The 17,655-nt window shown below is 55.0% G+C and overlaps 1 protein-coding gene and 1 long non-coding RNA gene across 9 annotated transcripts in view; one reads left to right on the top strand and one right to left on the bottom strand.

The window, feature by feature from the left end:
* The first annotated feature begins 1,819 nt into the window (after nucleotides 1-1,819).
* LOC113922726 lies at nucleotides 1,820-11,133 on the top strand. Of its 2 annotated transcripts, none has more exons than XR_003520048.1 (4): nucleotides 1,820-2,003; nucleotides 3,469-3,552; nucleotides 9,950-10,059; nucleotides 10,999-11,133. It is a non-coding gene; the product is annotated as an uncharacterized LOC113922726 (long non-coding RNA). The 2 variants fall into 2 exon arrangements; XR_003520047.1 differs by having other exon boundaries at nucleotides 1,820-2,117.
* A 1,269-nt stretch (nucleotides 11,134-12,402) lies between these two features.
* TTLL1 (tubulin tyrosine ligase like 1) overlaps nucleotides 12,403-17,655 on the bottom strand; it is a 31,788-nt gene continuing 26,535 nt past the window's right edge. For 6 of the 7 annotated variants that reach the window (XM_027593962.2, XM_027593958.2, XM_027593960.2 and 3 more), the window contains 2 exons: nucleotides 17,439-17,602; nucleotides 12,404-12,703 (listed from right to left, as the gene is read on the bottom strand). In XM_027593962.2, coding sequence (XP_027449763.1) covers nucleotides 12,574-12,703; nucleotides 17,439-17,602 — 294 coding nt within the window. In that variant the 3' untranslated portion in view covers nucleotides 12,404-12,573. Of the gene's footprint in view, nucleotides 12,704-17,438; nucleotides 17,603-17,655 lie in introns of all 7 variants that reach the window. The other variant, XM_027593963.2, reaches the window with a different exon arrangement.

The raw sequence follows: 17,655 nt of genomic DNA, 5'->3' as shown, positions 1-17,655 counted from the left end.
CTCCCTGCTCCGCGGGAGGCCTGCTTCTCCCTCTCCCACTCCCCCTGCTTGTGTTCCCTCTCTTGCTGTCTCTCTCTGTCAAAAAATAAATAAAATCTTTTTTTTAAAGATTTTATTTATTTATTTGAGAGAGAGAGAATGAGAGACAGAGAGCACGAGAGGGAAGAGGGTCAGAGGGAGAAGAAGACTCCCTGCCGAGCAAGGAGCCCGATGCGGGACTCGATCCCGGGACTCCGGGATCATGACCTGAGCTGAAGGCAGTCGCTTAACCAACTGAGCCACCCAGGCGCCCAAAAATAAATAAAATCTTAAAAAAAGAAAAAAGAAAGTACAGAGTTCCCACCTAGCCACCTTTCCCCCTCCAGAGATTTCCCCACTATTTACATCCATATTGGTGTAGTGCATTTGTTATAGTTGATGAGCCAATGCTATTACTCACAAAAATGCACAGTGCGCAGTAGGCCGCATTCTGTCCTACATTTGATGGATTTTGACCAGGGCATAATGTCCATCTTACCATGTCATACAGAATAGTTGCCCTGCCCCCAAAATTCTCTGTGTTCCACCTGTCCCTCCAGCCCTCCCTCCAACCCCTGGCAACCACCGGTCTTTCACTGTCTCCAAAGTTCGGTCTTTTCCAGAACGTCATGGAGTGGAACCACACAGTAGGTAGCTTTTTCAGACTTGCTTCTTTCACTCGGCAATATGTGTTTACGTTTCCTCTATGTCTTTTTGTGATCTGATAGCTCATTTCTTATTATCTGTGATAATATTCCATTACCTGGATGCAACACAGTGTATCCACTCAGCCATTGAAGGACATCTTGGTGGCTTCCAAGTTTGGGCAATTATGAGTAAAGCTGCTGTGAGCATTCATGTGCAGGTTTTTGTGAGGACCCAAGTTGTCAGCTCGTTTGGGTAAGTACCAGGAAGCGGCAATATATATATTTTTTTCAATGGGCAATCATTTTGTATTTACAGACTCTTGTGTCATAGAACTGTGAGATCAGAAAAAGCACCTGTGATCAATTTGGTTAAATATGTGTGGAGTTATATGAAAATGTTTGAGGCCATCAGAACCATATTCAAGCTGGTAGGGGGGAGGCAGGAAGGGAAGATGATCCAGTGTCGGGGAGAGAGATGAGCCTAAGGTAAGTGTGGAACATCAACTGACTTGCAGGGCATAGTCCCCGAAGCCTGAAATGTCAAGGGCAGGCAGAGGAGGGGGCAGGTGCTGCATCAGAAAATGGCTTGAGGCCTCAAGGACACGGTGTTTTAATTGGGCCTCAGGAAAGGGCAGGATTTCAGCAGGTGGAGGGGGGGGTGCAGAAGAGCACGCCAGGTTGGGGGAACACAGCCTGAGCTGTGGTCCTGGGACAAGACAGTGCATGGGCCCCGGGGGGGCATGGATGGCTGGGAAGGCGGTGCCTAGAGGTTCACCTGTATTTGCAGACGGGAAAGCCACTCTAGGCCACGTGACAGGCCAGGCCGCACGCCAGTGGGGAGCCGAGGCGCCAAAGATCCTCACAAGCTAAGGGGATTCCCAGATTTTCCATTTGTCCTGCTTCCTTTCTTTCTCAAAGCCTTTCTGTTTGGGCTCCCTTGCCTTGAGCCATGAGACACAGCGCCCTCCTGGCCGGAAGTGAGTGTTGTATCACCAGGACACACCCCTCAGTTTTTGTGGCTGTGACTCAGCCTTCACGCAGCCCAGCGCCCAGCCAGCACCACGTTCACCCTCCCTTGGCACCCATCCACATCCTGGCTCCACCAGCCAGGGTGCTCTTCCCCAGAGCCAGTGGGTGGGATCTGGAAACTGCCTGCCCAGCAGACGGACAGTGGGAATGGAGGAGGCAGGACCCAGCCACAAAGATCATTGCCACCGAGGAGAGCAGGAGAGCAACCTCCTGGCTGGCAGGGATGACGGTCACCCTCACATCACCACACACACTGAGCAAACAAGGAGGCGGATGCTGAGAGGCAAAGGAGCTGAGAGCAGACGACAAGTGAGTGGGCAGGGATTCTCCCAAGGACTTGGATTCCAGAGCCAGGCTTTGAAGTCCGGTCTGCTGAGCACCAACCACGTGCTGGATGCTGTGGTGGGCACTGGGGATGCCGTGGTGAGTGAGACGAGCCCCTGCCCTCCCGGGGCAGACCTGCAGTGGGGGAGAGGAATATTCCACAACTCAGCCAGCGAGCGGAAAATCCACTCCCGGGGCCTTGGAGTAGGGCCTATCCTCTCCCTGCTGGCCAGTACCCAGGCTGGCACATGCACGCGGCTCGCCTTCCTCACCCTGCCCTGAAATGGTGCTTTCCTCTTTTCCAGAAGCACCAGATCAAAATACTAGGCCACCTTTGAACGCTGGGACAGTGCAGCACGAACCTTCAGCCGAGGGGATTCCTAGGGGCTCAGAGGGAGAAAGGCCCGACAAGCCCCCTGTTCCAGCCTTCTCAATGCTGTATCCTCTCTACCACACCCCGGGGAGTGGTACTCTCTCTAGGACAGGAGGCTCACTACCTCGTAAGATGAACCATTCCAGAATAGGCAATGCTAACAGAAAGGCCCTCCCTAAGCCAAACCGACATCCTCCTCATTTCTTCTGCCCTCTGAGACACCCCCATGACATATCCCATCACCTATGACTCCTCTTCACCTACAGCCCTTCAAATACTTTGTGTTACCCTTAAATCTTCTCTTCTTAAAGAGTATATTTCCTCAGATTGTAAACCATTCCTCAGACACTGCCTGGCCTTGCTCTGGCTTGTCAATGCCCCCAAGGCCTGCTGCTCGGACCGCTGTCCAAAAATGACCAAGTGACCATCGAGGACATGCAGGACGGGATGTCACCCTGACCTCAAGTTCTGCCTCACCTCAGCCTGGGGATGGATGGCAAAGGCCCGGGCAGGAGGAGCCACACGGGTGGAGGGTGAGGACAGTCACAGGTGAGCCGACACCCGAGTCTCCTCGGGCCGGTCATCCAAGTGTCACTTATCCAGTGCCTGCTCTTGCCAGGCCAGTGCCAGCTGAAGGCTGGGGTGGCCCTTGCTGATGGCTTTGTGCGGCAGAAAGCAAAGCAGCAAGTAAACAACTGATTAAGATAATTCCAGACAGTGATCAACGCTTTGAAGCAAACAGAAGGTGATGAGAGACCGTGGCTCATCAGGGAAGGATGGTCAGGAAAGCTTCTCTAAGAGGAGAGGGCCAGGCTGCTCCAAAGGGTGAGATGGAGCCAGCCTGCAACGAGCAAGGGGGAGAGAATTCCAGGTAGAGGGGACCACCGGTGCAAAGGCCCTGAGGCACTCAGAGGCCGCTGCTGTGGCTCCAGCAAAATGAGCAGGTGCAGAAGGGAGAGGGTGGTGGGAGACAGGCCAGAGAGGCGAGGAGCTTGAGTTTATTCTAAGTGCCAGGGGCAGTTCCTTTGGAAGGCATTAGGCCTCAGATATGATGTGACTTCTGCTTTACACTTTCAGAGAAAGGAGACACCAGTGTAGACAAGAGCTGTCAGTAAAGGCTTCGTGGAAGAGCCAATGAAACCTTCCACCACAGAATTAAAGGTAAGTCACCATCTCCTACCAGCAGTGACAAATGCATCCCTTTCACATGGCTTCTCTCAAGAAGACCTACGCACGCTCCATAAGCCCCGGGAAAAGATGCTCCACACCATTAGTCATCAGAGAAATGCAAATCAAAGCCCCAGGGAGAAGCCACTTCACATCCACAAAGACGGCTGCCATTAAAAAGCCAGACAGACAGTGCTGGTGAGGACGTGGGGAACTGCACACACTGCTGGTGGGAATGCAAAATGGCACAAATCTGCTTTACGAAATAGCTCGACAGTTTCTTAAAAAGCTTATTCACCCGTGATCTAGCAATTCTACTCTTCGATATCCACCCGCAAGGAATGAAAACATCGGTCTGCGTAGACTATGCATGAACACTCAGAGCGGTGTTACTCACATGGCTCAGGAGTGAAAACAACTCACTAACTCTGTAATGTTTACTTAATTCTACTTTCAAGGCTCAAACCCCTTTCCCCACATACACCCCCTGCTGGGCAACTGAGAATTGCTCCAGGCTCTGAAGCTCTCCCTCCCCGGTGTGCGGAAGCCACTCCCCCCCCCCCACTTGCCCTCCCTCAGGGCCCAGCCTGAGTTCACTTCCTCAGCTCTTCACTGCTGTGCTTCCTCCCTCCAGCTTCTTCCCACTTCTGTCATCCTCCGAACCACCTCCCAGGCTCACGCCCCTAAGAACACCCAACTGGTCACTCCTCAAAAACATTCGATGGCTCCCTAGTGCCTACGGAACAGATCCAAATTCTTCAGCCTGGTATCCCCAACATCCTTCACAATATGGCCCTGAAGCATCTTTCTGAAATTACCCCTGACTATGCCCCTGCTTTCCATGAAGTTTCCACTCATTCTTTAAGGTACAGCTGAAGCTGTTCCTCTTCCAGGAAGCCGCCCCAGATCACCACTACTGGAGCATGGGTTGCCCATACCACTTCTCTAGCCCTGAGCCGATGCTGCGTATGCCTTGTCTTTACAAGAACCAGCCTGTGAACTCAAGGGCAGCCACCAAGTCTTAAAACAAAAGATGTAGCCAACATGCTAGCCACTAGTGATCTGGCGCTTTCACAGCCTTCCCTTCCTCCTGATGGCCACGTGAGGTAGGCAGGCACAGATGGGGAAACAAAGCTCAGAGAAGCTAAGTGACTGCCTCACAGGCACACAGCGAGCGAGCAGGAGGGCCCGGAGAGAGCCGGTTCTTCCGTCCTTGTTCCGTTACCCCCTGCAGACTCCCTGTGCGCTTCCACATCCCAGACCTTATCTATGGAGAGTGACAGCCAATATGTCTCGATTATAATCTTTCACTTCCGTCGCCAGATACTGTCCCGCTGCTATAGTGACCTGGTGTTTCTTTATCAAAACAGCCCCCGCAGCAGACAGCACCCTGGGCTGGAAAGAGCTGGAAGTCACATTTGCCAGGTCCCAGTGGAGCCCCTGCCCTTCACCAGCTGTGTGACCTTGGGAGGCTCCCCCACCCCCAGTGAGGGACCGGGCAGCATCCCGCGGCCCTCCGATTAGGTGCTGGGATATTTGGTATTATTATTATTATTTAGTAGGCCCTTAAGGCTTTGTGAGAAAATGCTCTGTAAGCCAAGTAGCCACTCGGCTGCCTCCGCGCAGTAAGCGGGGTGTGGAGCTCCCGCGCAGAGCAGCCCGAGGCCTGCGAGCCCCTCGCCCGTTCTTCCCTCACCACTCACCGCGTGCCGCACCGGCTGAGAGAAAAATGGGTGTACGTGTTCTCCAAGATTAAACAGGGCCTCTGCCGACCTAAGTCAACCTTAACCCTTAGCCACGTGGCAACGAATGAAATCCCCCGTAGGAAAGCCTTACACAAAATTCTCTACAGTCCCGTGTTCGCCCCACCAACACTGGAGGGGCCATCGCCCGTGGCCTAGAGGGAGAGCCACCACAGCAGCGGGGGGTGCTCGGCAAGGGGGTAGGAAGGACCTACGGGGTGTTGGGCGGGTGCTGGGGGGCCACGGGGGGCCTGAGGAGGCGGGGCTCTGCTCCGGACTGGGTGCTGTCAGGAAGGGGGCATCTCAATAACCCTCGTCCAGGGGCCCCTGGCTGGTTCAGTCGGTACAGCGTGCGACTCTTGATCGTGGGGTCGTGAGTTCGGGCCCCACACTGGGCATAGAGCTTATTGAAAATAATAATAAAATAATAATAATAATAATAATAATAATAACCCCTAGTCCACAGGGCCTGCAGCCGGCTAGAACTGGGTTTGGTCATTCTGTGGCCGGCACGATGTTCATGCTGTCGTCCGTGTTCAGTGATGACCGAGGGGTCTTGTCTTTCTCTTGATTATCAGTCAGAGGGGGCTTGTCTGGTGTTGATATTCTGTGTCCATGTGAGGACACCAAGCTGTGAGGGCCGGGCCCATCCCCGGCTGCCAGGGCCACTTTCTGTTCCTCGGGGACGATGTCAGAGGTCTCTCCAGCTGGAACAGCTCCTGGTGCCCGCATTTTAAGATGTCTTCTCCTCACCACCGGCCGGCTGGCTGTGGACCACCCAGGCCAGCAGGGTAGAAGGCCTGGGACAGCACGAAAATGAGACAGCCGCAGGCCTCTGCTCTGTGCGGGGTGGGGGTGGGGCACACCTGGAACCCAGTGCCAGTCCGGCTCGCTGTTCCAGCCAGAATGGGCATCAGGCCCCAGGTGTGAGCTGAGGGCGGCTGGGGTCTGCCCACACTCCTCAGCCATGACAGGAGAGACCCCCAGCAGGAGAGAGCCCCCACGGTTCCCTCTCCGCAGGAGGCATCCGGGTACCAGCAGTTGACCCTTCAGGTGTGCTCTTGGGAGAAGCAGCTGGGGCGGGGGGGGGGGGGGGGGGGGGGGGGGGGGGGGGGGGGGGTGGAGGCAGTGAGGGGTGGGGGAATGAGCAGGGGCAGAGGTGACACTGGGGACCAAATGCAGGAGACAAAAATCACAAAGACTCAGTTCCCTCCTGGAATTGAAAGTTCCCTCGGGGGGGGGGGGGGGGGCACTGAGAAAGGCCCTGAATCGGACACCAGGGGCACAAAGCACCAGTGGCGCGGACTGGTATGGGCACCATATAGGCAGGGAGTCCCCCCAGCCGGTAACAGCCATCATATTTACATAGAGTGACCACTTTGCCAAAACCCCCCAGAAAACTCTGGCTTTCTCCAAAGCGTCTGACTTGGCAGGACACTGAGGTGAGAGCTAAGCAGAGAACTGGGGCCACCAGCTGGGGAAGTGGACGCCTCGGAGGAGGAGGCAAGGAGGCGTGCCCCTTCTCCAAGGACACACCCCAGACGACACCCGTGCGAGCCTTCATCGTGAGGCTGGGTGGGCGGAGGCGGCAAACCTGACAGAGAACGGGGTGGGTCACCGGTCCCCGAGTGGGCCAGTCCCCTGGACTTCTTGCTTCTCCTACCCCCTGTATTGGTTTTCTAGGGTTGCTGTAACAAATCACCACAAATTAGGTGGCCTGAAACAACAGAAATTTATTCTCTCACGGTTTGGGGGGCCAGGGTCCGAAATCAAGGTGTTGTCAGGGGAGGCTCCTGCTGAGGGAGGACTCCGGGGGAGAGGCTGTTCTTGCCTCTCTTCCAGCTTCTGGGGGCCTCCGGCTTGCTTAGCGCTGCGTAGCCAGGGGCTGCCTCACCCCCGTCTCTGCCTCCGTTTCCACGTGGCCTTCTCTCTGTGTCTGTGTCCTCTCTTCTGATAAGGACACCAGTCATTAGGCCTAGGGTCCAGCCTAAACCCGAGATGATTTCACCTTGAGATCCTTACCTCCTCACGCCTACAAAGACCTACCTCCAAATAAGGTCACGTTCTGAGGTGCTGGGTTGGCATGAATTTTGGACGGGCACTCTCCAACCCACTGCACCCGCCAAGAAGTGTCGTCATGGGCGTCCCTTGAGGCCGAGGTTCTCAAGAGGATGTCCCCGCAGCAGTAGACCCAGGGACCAGGTTCGAAGGCCTATGTGGCTCCGGGGGCTACTCAGTGGGTGTCAGGTGCTCCAAGGAAGCGGCCGCTGCCATCCCCAGGGCCACCAACCTGGCCAAGCCTCCAGTATCGGGTGCAGATGGCCATGAGGGTCCCCCTGGCCCCTGCCATCATAGTTCTGGGGGGCACACCTGGTCCCCTGCCCAAGAGGCTGCTGCCAGTGGGGGTCAGTGAGGCCCACTACACCTCCGCTGGGGCTACACGGCCACTGGGCCATCTGCCTGGCCACCTCTGAAGCCCCATCCAAGCTACAGCTCCCTTGCCCCTGAATCCTGGAAGGAGGCTTTGCTCAGGAGTTCGCCGTCTCTGAAGATCCACCCGAGGACCTAGAAGGAGAACGTGGGCTCCGACAGGAGCGACCGGGCAGCAAGTTTACATGAGAAAAATCAAGGGAGCTAAATTTGAAAATGGAAAAAAAAAAATGTGGACAAGTGGCAGGCGGGGGAAGCCTGTGGCTCCCTACAGGGGACACCGCGGTCCCCCAGGTTCTGTTTCTGTTCAAGGAGCACCAGCCATGGGGGGTGGTGAGCAGGGAATGGACCGCTTTGAACGCTCCCGGGCACAAAAGTATAGAAATGCTATTTTTAACTTAAAAGTATGTGAGATACAATATAGTTCAGGCTAGGATAAATCAGAAGACATAATAATACATTGTCTTCCCAAATGAGAAACAGGAAATAAAATTGGATGATGCTCCTGTTGTCTCACCAAGGATTCTGAAATGCCTGCGGGCACTCCGCTGGGGGCACTGCACCTGTTAAATGGCACAGCGGCCACCTTGTGGGTACCTGGCCGCTGAGCAGTACCAGGTGCTGAGCAGAACCAGGTGCTGGGCCCAAAGACAGGCTGGCCAGGGTCCCTGCAGCAGACCCTCAGCTGCCTCCCTGGCCCACAGGAGGCTGACAGCCTGATGCTGGGGAGACCAAGGGCCAGGTGGCTGGGAGAAAGCACCACCCCTGGTTGGCTGAGAGAGGCAGCGGGGCTGGAAATGGTACTCAGAGGAAGATGGACAGTCCAGGGAGAGAAAAGCCAGGTGAGTCTGGGGCTGGCTGACAAAGCATGTACAGAGGGCCTCCTGAATCCTCCCAAGGAAAAGAGGCTTTGTCCTTTGGGGAGTGCGCTGAAGAACCACTGCACACTGGGGAGAAATGGCCACAAGTCAAAAAAAAAACAAAAAAAAAATCCTACTGACCTGAGGTTGGAGCCTGACCGGGTGGGAAGGGGCTGCAGGCTGAGACTAGTGGGGGCTCGGCAGGGGTCCAGGGGGGAGGCCCAAGGGAAGCAGGAGATCTGAGTGAGGAGGCTGTCACAGGCTTAGGGACCCTGGGGTGGGGAAGGGGAGACATTTAGGAAGACACTCTGGTTCCCAGCTTGAGCACCCACCAAGGAATACTGGGCGAGCAGCCCATTTGAGAAGCAGGCAAATGAGGAGGAATGTGCTCTGGAAAAAATCAAACAAAAAAAGAACCATTGTGAAAATGACCCTCAGACTTTGGGAACCCGCCCTTCCAGCCCCCATCAAAAGGGGAAAAAAAACAATGGGAGCTGATAAGAAAGCAGAAAGTGTCATCTTGGACGATTCCAAAGGGGGACCACTCTGTGATGAATAGCATTTATGTAATCCACGAATTTCCACGGCCTGCTTCGGACACCGCACACTTCCCGCCCCTGTGTGTTCTGGAAGTATTCAGAGGAAACATCTGCCCCAGAACATGACATCACTAATGTAATAGTCAATATTTGACAGAAATCTATTTAGCAGACACTCGTTCTCACCTAGCAACCCACTGGCCGGCAAACTAACAACTTCACTCCTGACGTGCCAGCCTTGTCCTCTGGGCTCAGGCTGAGGTCAACGTTCCCAGCCAGGGACTCCACCCTGCTCCCAGACACACGGAGAACAAAACGAAAACATGACTGAGAAGCTGGGTTGTAGGACGTAGTGGGTGGAAGAGCCGTGTGTGGGAGCCAGGGGTGGGGGCCATCTGTCACGTGGATTATGTGGATTACGCCCCTCCTGGGTCAGGGGACGCAGGCGGAGCCACCGTGCGAGCGGGGCAGGCCGGACCCGGTGCTGTGGCACTGGTGATTTCCGAAGCAGATATCATTAGTCCCCTTCTATACACCAGGAAGCCAAGGTCCAAAGATCCACTGGATAGCCTTGGGACAAACTAATAAATGGCAGAGCCAGGCTTCAAGCCCAGGTCTGACTCAAACTCAAAGCCACACCCGCCATCAACATTAGACCTCAAATTAGGGGCTGCACAAAAGGCACATCCAAATCAGGTCATTAAGGTGGAACAGTCTCAGGCTTAAAGTGAACACTGCGGACAAATCCCCTCAAACCGCAAGTCATTCGGATGCTGGCTGAATACCATTTGCATTATGCCTCTCTCACTTTCTATCCTAGATACCGCATAAAAGGCCCTTTTCCCCAACTGGCAGCGAAACGTCGTTAAACACAAGTGAGCACACAGATGCCCGAGAAAGGACATATAAACCTGACGTGTTCACACACAGGTACGAGAAAGACCCCTGTCTGCTATGTCCTCGGCACACCATCAGGAGAACAAAATCCTATTCCTAACATTGTAACAACAAACAGGTGGGGAGTTTTTTTGCTTTTTGTTTTTTTTTTTCAGGTGGGGAGTGTTTTGGTTTTTTGTTTTTTTTTTTAAGATTTTATTTATTTAGGGCGCCTGGGTGGCTCAGTTGGTTAAGCGACTGCCTTCGGCTCAGGTCATGATCCAGGAGTCCCTGGATCGAGCCCCGCATTAGGCTCCCTGCTCGGCGGAGAGTCTGCTTCTCCCTCTGACCCTCCCCCCTCTCATGTGCTCTCTCTCTTTCATTCTGTCTCAAATAAAAAAAAAATCTTTTTTTAATTTTTTTTAAGATTTTATTTATTTATTTGAGAGAGAGAGAGAGAGAATGAGAGATAGAGATCACGAGAGGGAAGAGGGTCAGAGGGAGAAGCAGACTCCCTGCTGAGCAAGGAGCCCGATGTGGGACTCGATTCAGGGACTCCTGGATCATGACCTGAGCCGAAGGCAGTCGCTTAACCAACTGAGCCACCCAGGCGCCCTAAAAAAAAAAATCTTAAAAAAATTTATTTATTTATTTGACACAGAGCGAGAGAGAGAGAGAGAGAGACACAGAGGGAAAGAGTGCTGAGCAGGGAGCCCGATGCGGGGCCGATCCCAGGACCCTGGGATCATGACCTAAGCGGAAGGCATGCTTAACCTACCCCGCCACCCAGGCGTCCCTCAGGTGGGGAGTTTTAAAGGTAAATTCAAGACAATGACTGAAGCATGAGTGAACAGTGTCAAGTATGACCAACGGGAAAAGGCTCTTACTAAATAGGGAGCCCGAGTCTCAGAGGTTACTGGCGTGCATCAGTCACTCTGTCCAACTGACTCAGGGTTTCCTGTATTTTTCTCCACCTCACTCATTTTTGTCCAGGGTGGCTTCACGTCAGCACACCACCCCAGGAGCTGGTCCTGGCCGTGGGCTGCCAACGACGCTTACCTCTGGTCTGCAGCAAACCCAGATGCTGACATCAGATGAGCCACACGGCGGGGACTGTCTGGGCTCATCTCACAGACTCACCTACAAAACCGAAGTGACAGCACCAAGACAAAGGCCTCTGTAAGGATAAATTACTGACACACATTTCCAGTTGCCAGTCTTCCTCAGAATCACGGTCCAGTTAAAGGGAACTATACCCAAATAGCTGTCGGGTTAAATATCCTGCTTTCTCACAGCAGCTTCACTCTGTAAAATAGTCAGGTTTCGTTTGTAAGTCAGCACAGTATTTTTAAAATGTGAACACCTCGTAATAAACTAAATCACACGCTGAGGCTGTTACTCTCTGCGGAAAGAGCTGCTTTCAGACATTCGTGAATCAGTTCTTCCAGCCCTGATGAGACAGAGATGGGACATTGTGATTTATAGAGATTTGGTCTTCATCCCCATTCCTGTCACACAGTTCCTAAAACCCCTGTCGTTTCCTTTCCATGAGCGACAGGGACAGCCTTTAAATGTTAGAATATTTAGTTTTGTTCCCAGGTCCTGAAATAGCTCCAGATAGTAAAGGAGAAATGGGCGTCTTCTGTTATTCCTAATGAGCCCCTTTCAACCAAGCCAGTTGGTGCTAATGGCCGACCAGGTGGCTGGGGGCTCACAGGTAGCCTGCCAGGCTGCCAGGGGGACCACCCAGGGATCGGAGGGTGGGCACTTCCAGCCCCCCTGCCCTAACCTCTGGGGAGGAGGTGGGGCTAAAGGCTGAATCAATAGCCGATGGCCAATGATTTCATCAACCAATACCATGTAATGAAACCTTCATAAATCTCCTTGAATATGGAATTCAGAGGGCCAACACATGGAGGTGCTGGGAGGGCGGTGCACCCAGGGAGGGCATGGAAGCTCCTCCCCCCTCCCCCCCGTACCTTGCCTTCGGCATCTCTTCCATCTGGCTCACCTGAGTTGCATCCTTTGTGAGAAATTGGTAATCGAGCAGGTAAATGGTTTTCCCGAGTTCCGTTAGCCGCTCTAGCAAAGGAATCAAGCCCTCGGAGGGCCTCGAGAAAGAGGTGCTGGGAACCTCCAACTTAGAGCAGGTAGGTCAGAAGTACAGGAGACAACCTGGATTGGCTTCTGAGGCTTTGGGGGTGCAGAAGGCCCGTCTTGGGGGACTGGGCCCTTCACCTGTGGGATCGGACGCCAGCTCCAGGCAGATGGTTATCAAAACGGAGCTAAATCGTAGGACACCCAGCACCAGCCAGAGGAGCGCAGAATGGCTCGCTGTGGGGAAAATCCCCACGTGTCTGGTCTCAGAAGTACTGTGTGAGAGGAAAGGAGAAGCACGGCATCTTTCCCTCTTAAGAGACTCCTTCACCTTCCAAAGAAATGCCTTTATTTATTTACAGGGCTTAGGAAAGGGGGAGAAAGCTCTAAAAAAAGGAAATTTCAAAATAGGCCCAGGTGCAGTGAGTATCTGGCAGGGTCCAGGCTGCAGTCTTTTGCGTCTACGGGTGCTCACTTCCAGGTTGTGAGGACGGTTCTCCCCAAGTCTCGCGATCGGCCCCCTTTGGGCCCCAGTGATTGGCCCTGGCGACTCCTCAGCTCTCGGTCAGCCCCATCACCCTGCGCCAGCTCTTCATCATAGCTAGAAACAGAGGAACATCTTCAGGATTTGGCCAAGCAGGGCCACAGAGCCGTAATGTGGCAAATTCCACGTCGCCCAGGGAGGCAGCCTGCCTCCCGCCCCCTGCATGTCTCCAGCCTGCCAGCCCACCAAACCCTGCCTGAGGCCACAGAGCATACAGGTACAGCCTTGTTAAATGACTTCTGTGAACTGGCCCCGGCTCCTGCAGTTGACATTTTATGAAAGCTTCCTACCAGATGGAAGTCGGCAGTGACCCCAAAGGAAACATGAATGGGACACCAGGGGGGTGAGGGAGAAGACTGACGTCTGGAAATACTTTTATAACACAGCATCTGTGGGCAGGTATGACTGACCCCATTTCAGACGGGGAACGGGGTGTGAATGACCCTCCCCAGGGTGAGGGGACCAGGACAGGGCGGGCAGTTCACCCCGCAAGAAAGGCCAGATCCAGCCTCCACCAGCTGAGACCCGCCCTGCCCCTCCCCGCTAACATTTACGCACCAGGCCTGTGCGGTGTGAAAGCATGACCCTGTGTAGGAAACAGAGCCTGGGCTTTTGCCTCAGAAAGGACAGAGCTGAAACCCCGGGCGCCCCTGCCCGATTAGGACATCTGGGTAGTCCCTGGCCTCTCCCACCACGGTGAGCCCCTCTTAGGGGGGGGTTCCATGAGGCTGGAGAAATGTCACTGCACCACCTGCAGGGCCTGGCAGGTACAACCTCTGGCGATGGGGTCTCCTATTCCCAAGGTGACTTCCCATCAGCCTCCTGACTGATCCCCTACTTCCTGAGACTTGGGAGAGGTTTACTCGGTGTCCTAAGGGCTGTGGGATCAAGTAAAACCCAAGACTTCAGATTCCTAATTGGGACCTTTTCACCCTGTGGATCAGGAGTGTGAGAAGCATTTCTGTTCCCTATTAAACCTCCTTCCTAGGTATTCTTTGGTGGCCACGCCCTGACTGAGGATCCTCTGTTATAAGTGGATGTTCATGTCAAATGCAAAAGGTACGAAGATGCTCAGTTATATTGCGTTAGCTGAGTTTTGCTGACTTCTGGAAAAGGGGTATTTCTGTTCTATGTTTATTCCCAGATTCAGAAGCTGAAGGTTGAGAGTGGTGTGGGAGAGAAGCTTCTTAAGCTGAAGAATATATTTTCTGCGTTGTGCTTCTGCTGGGAAACGGGGGGCCGAAAGGGAAGGGCAAGGAGGAAGAAGGCTGGTTTGTTGACTGCTACCCACATGACAGACACTACAGGGTTTCCCTCTGCCAGAATGGGGGTCAGGGCAACAAGGTAAGGCCCTCCTCTCCCCCGTCTCCTTAAGGAGAGATGACGCTGGAGGGAGGACTCCCCAGGGACACTGGAGGTTCTGCCTGTGGGGGCCCCCCCACCCCAAGGACTGCTAGAGCCCCTGGACTCCCTGTCCACATGTTAGCACCGCCCCCATTAGCACTCTGTTGCTGCTTCTGTGTCTACATCGCTGACCTAAGGACCGCAATGACCCCATTTGTCTGGTTCACAGTTGCCCCCAGCACCTCATTCCTGGGTGGGTGTGCAGTGAGAATCTACGGAATGATGGGGGGCAAGGGGGGAAGGACCACACAGGGGTTACCAGTCTCACTGTGTATGTGCCAAGCAGCTGACATCTGGGACACGCTGTTCCCAGGGGTGGTGCTAATGTGGAGGAGAATCAGGCCGATGGTCTTCTAGGGCCCCTTCTCATTCTAGCAGGCTTCTCTCCTGCTAGAATGACAAGCAGATTGCAGTAACTGGCAGGTTCAGACAGTAGTGTTTTATTTATTCATTTATTTTAAAGATTTATCTATCGGGGCGCCTGGGTGGCTCAGTTGGCATCTGCCTTCGGCTCAGGTCATGACCCCAGAGTCCTGGGATCGAGTCCCACATCGGGCTCCTTGCTCAGCGGGGAGCCTGCTTCTCCCTCTCCCTCTGCCTCTTCCCCTGCTCATGCTCTCTCTCTCTCTTTCTGTATCTAGGCTTCTCCCTCTGCCTGCCGCTCCCCCTGCTCGTGTGCACTCTCTGACAAATAAATAAAAAAATCTTTAAAAAAAATTGATTTATTTAGAGAGGTAGAGTGAGTGGGGGGAGGGGCAGAGGGACAGAGAGAATCTCAAGCGGACTGTGCTAAGCACGGAGCCGGATGTGGGGCTCCATCTCACAACCCTGAGATATGACCTGAGCCGAAATCAGGAGTCAGATGCTTAACTGACTGCCACCAGGGCGCCCCTGGGCAGTAGGGTTTTGGAGGCTGGACGAGTACGCCCAGCACCTTCAGACCGGGGCCCTGGAGGCTGCAGGTGCAGAAGGCCAGGCCTCGTGGCTTGAAGGCCAGCACAGCGATCAGGGCAACAAGAGAGCCTACTTATGGGGGCCAGCACCAGTGGCTGACCTTGGGCAGCGAACTGGCAGCCTGGCTCACTGCTCTTGCTACTGGCACACTCTGGAGACCACTGTGAGCACCCCACGGGAGGCAGAGCACCTGACGTGGTAGAAAGTCAGGGTTCTCCCTCCCCGTGCAGCCGGCTACTGCTGCAAGAGGGGCTACTGCTGCAAGAGGCCGTGGCTGTGAGCCAACAATGGGATTCCTGACCGTGAGGTCATCCGAAGCACTGGGGAGGAAGCCTGCATGGAAGCGCCTGGAAGCTCTGCGCTGGAGCCTTCCTTGACTCACAGGAGTGGGCAGAGGGCGGCTGAGTGGGTAGGGGTGGGGGGGGTCACCTTTCTGTCTCGTCAACTAACAGCAGTGAGGCCCTGACCTCTGGGTCTTTAACCGGAAGTGGAGTGTCTGCCGCCCTCCCTCAAGGGCCCCAGGGGCTCCTGACTGCCCAGCCTGCCAGCACCTTGGCTGGATGAAGACAGATCCACCAAGTCCCTCACGCTCCTGGCAGGAGGCAGGACTCCTTCACATACTCCGCCCCCCTGGCTGCCACAGAGGCCGTCAGGGCTCAGCCCCGGTCTCCTGCACGGCACCCTGCCCCTCCCCCGCTGCCACCCCCAGAGGCTCTGGACACGCCCCAGTCTGATCACCCCCAAGCTCTTCCTCTGCGCACTCAGAACTCGCCTGTTGCCAGCAAACCTCCGAGTCTCCACCTCATCCTGGAACGTCCCCTGCACCTTCCTGCGCTAAAACCCTGCTCTCCCTGAAGATACTGCTTCCCTGCGGCCCCTCCAGTGGGGGTGCTTTCTCTCCTACCCATCATGCCCCTGGGCCTGGAGGGAGCCCCCCCTCTCCAAAACCTCCTTCCCAGGTCAGCGGGATCCACCACCTGCCGGGTGCAGTTAGCTGCCACCTAATTCCTTACCGTTCGGGCCCGCAGCTCCCAAGTGTTGGCCGCTGCAATGACCAAACAGGAGACCCCAATTCCCTGACCCCGTGCCCCCCTCATGACCTCGTCCTCCGCCCCAGCTCAGGCCCGTTCCCACGGCCCCCGACCTTGTCACGTCCACCAACCCTGCAAAGCCCGGACTGCAGACACTCCCTCTGACCTCTGCCTCCTCCCCAGCTCGCTTTGCTGGTGCCCCAACCCCCACAGCCCGCAACCACCAGGACCTCCAGGGCCCTCCCACCCCCTCGCCCTCCTCTGTGCCCGACAAGCCCCAGCGCTCGTCACTTTGCGCCCTATGCTTACCCTGCACTTAGCCCACTTAACCACTGACTGTGGGCTGGAGGAAACCACCCACCACACCGAGTGGTCACGCCTGCAGCTCCCCACCACCGCCCCCGGAGGCCCCCACACTTCCCTTTTGAGTTGACCCTCCACCCTCCCCGGTGCTGCACACACACACCAAGGCCACGCACGGCGGAGGCGGTGAGGTGGTCACCCGTGGGCTCTGGAGCCCGAGGCCCCACGTGAGCAATGCCTACCAGCCGTGGGCCTGGGATCTGTGTGCGGCACGTGACCTTCACTACAAATTTCTTCCTTTGTTTTCTTGGGACGTTAAACGCACATTTTTACTTTTATGGAAGGACTAACGTGACCCTTACACATGTCCCTCTTCCAGTCTGGGGCGCTATTTCCCTCTTTTCTCCAGCTCCCCTTCCACACCTCAGAGCCCACGGTAGCCGCATCCATGCAGACAAGCTAACTCGCGTCCCTCGCATGCCCTTTTCTGCAACGTGATTTCCTCCCTCAGCCTCCCAGGCCCCACCAGAGCTCCTGGGCCACCCTCTATTCCACGGTTTGAACCAACGGTACGTCGCTCAACCACTGCCCCCCAACAGGCTCTCACGCTGCTCCCACTTTCTGTCGCCGCCAACAGGCCACTGTACCTCTCTAAACCTTGTTTCCGCTTGCGTGAGATGGGGCTAATGACAATACTAACCTCAGGGGCCGCTGGGGAAATGAGGCACTCAGCACAGTTCCGGGCATGTGGGCAGCCCTCAGCTGTCAGCAATCATCACGAGCATTCTCGTCTTCCCAACTCCGTAAGATCGCTTGCATTAGCGATCTCCCACCTGCTCCGCCCTGCCCCAGCGGCTCGTGTGGTGCCCAGCAGGTGGCAAACACATCATCAATATTGATCAAGTAAAAGACCCAGACAAAGGCCTAGTTTAAGACCTGTTTTTCCGCTACAACATGATCCATCCCATAACATCATTAATAAATGAAATACTCGGCCCAACAAGGCAAGTCCACACACATGCAGACAACCCAAGTTGGGCCCTGGCTCCCCTCAATCTGAAACACACAAGGGCGGCTGCCCAGTCTGCACACAAACTTACAGAATTTCGTAATTGCCGAGGACTTCCTTCGGGGGTGACTTGTTCCATTTACAGTCTGGAATCTCGCCATTAGGGACCGCAATATTGAGGGTGTCGTTGATCAGGTTATACTTAAGGATTCGGTCGTTGGCAGTGCTGGAGGTGAGAGACGGGGACGCATTCACCTACGAGAGGAAAGGAACTGTGCTGTTCACTTGGATCACAGATCCCTGTGGTG

Source organism: Zalophus californianus, chromosome 9 (assembly GCF_009762305.2).
Source record: "Zalophus californianus isolate mZalCal1 chromosome 9, mZalCal1.pri.v2, whole genome shotgun sequence".
NCBI classification, from domain to species: Eukaryota; Metazoa; Chordata; class Mammalia; order Carnivora; family Otariidae; genus Zalophus; species Zalophus californianus.
Note: the sequence above shows the minus strand (reverse complement) of the source record. Positions and strands in the feature narration are given on the sequence as shown.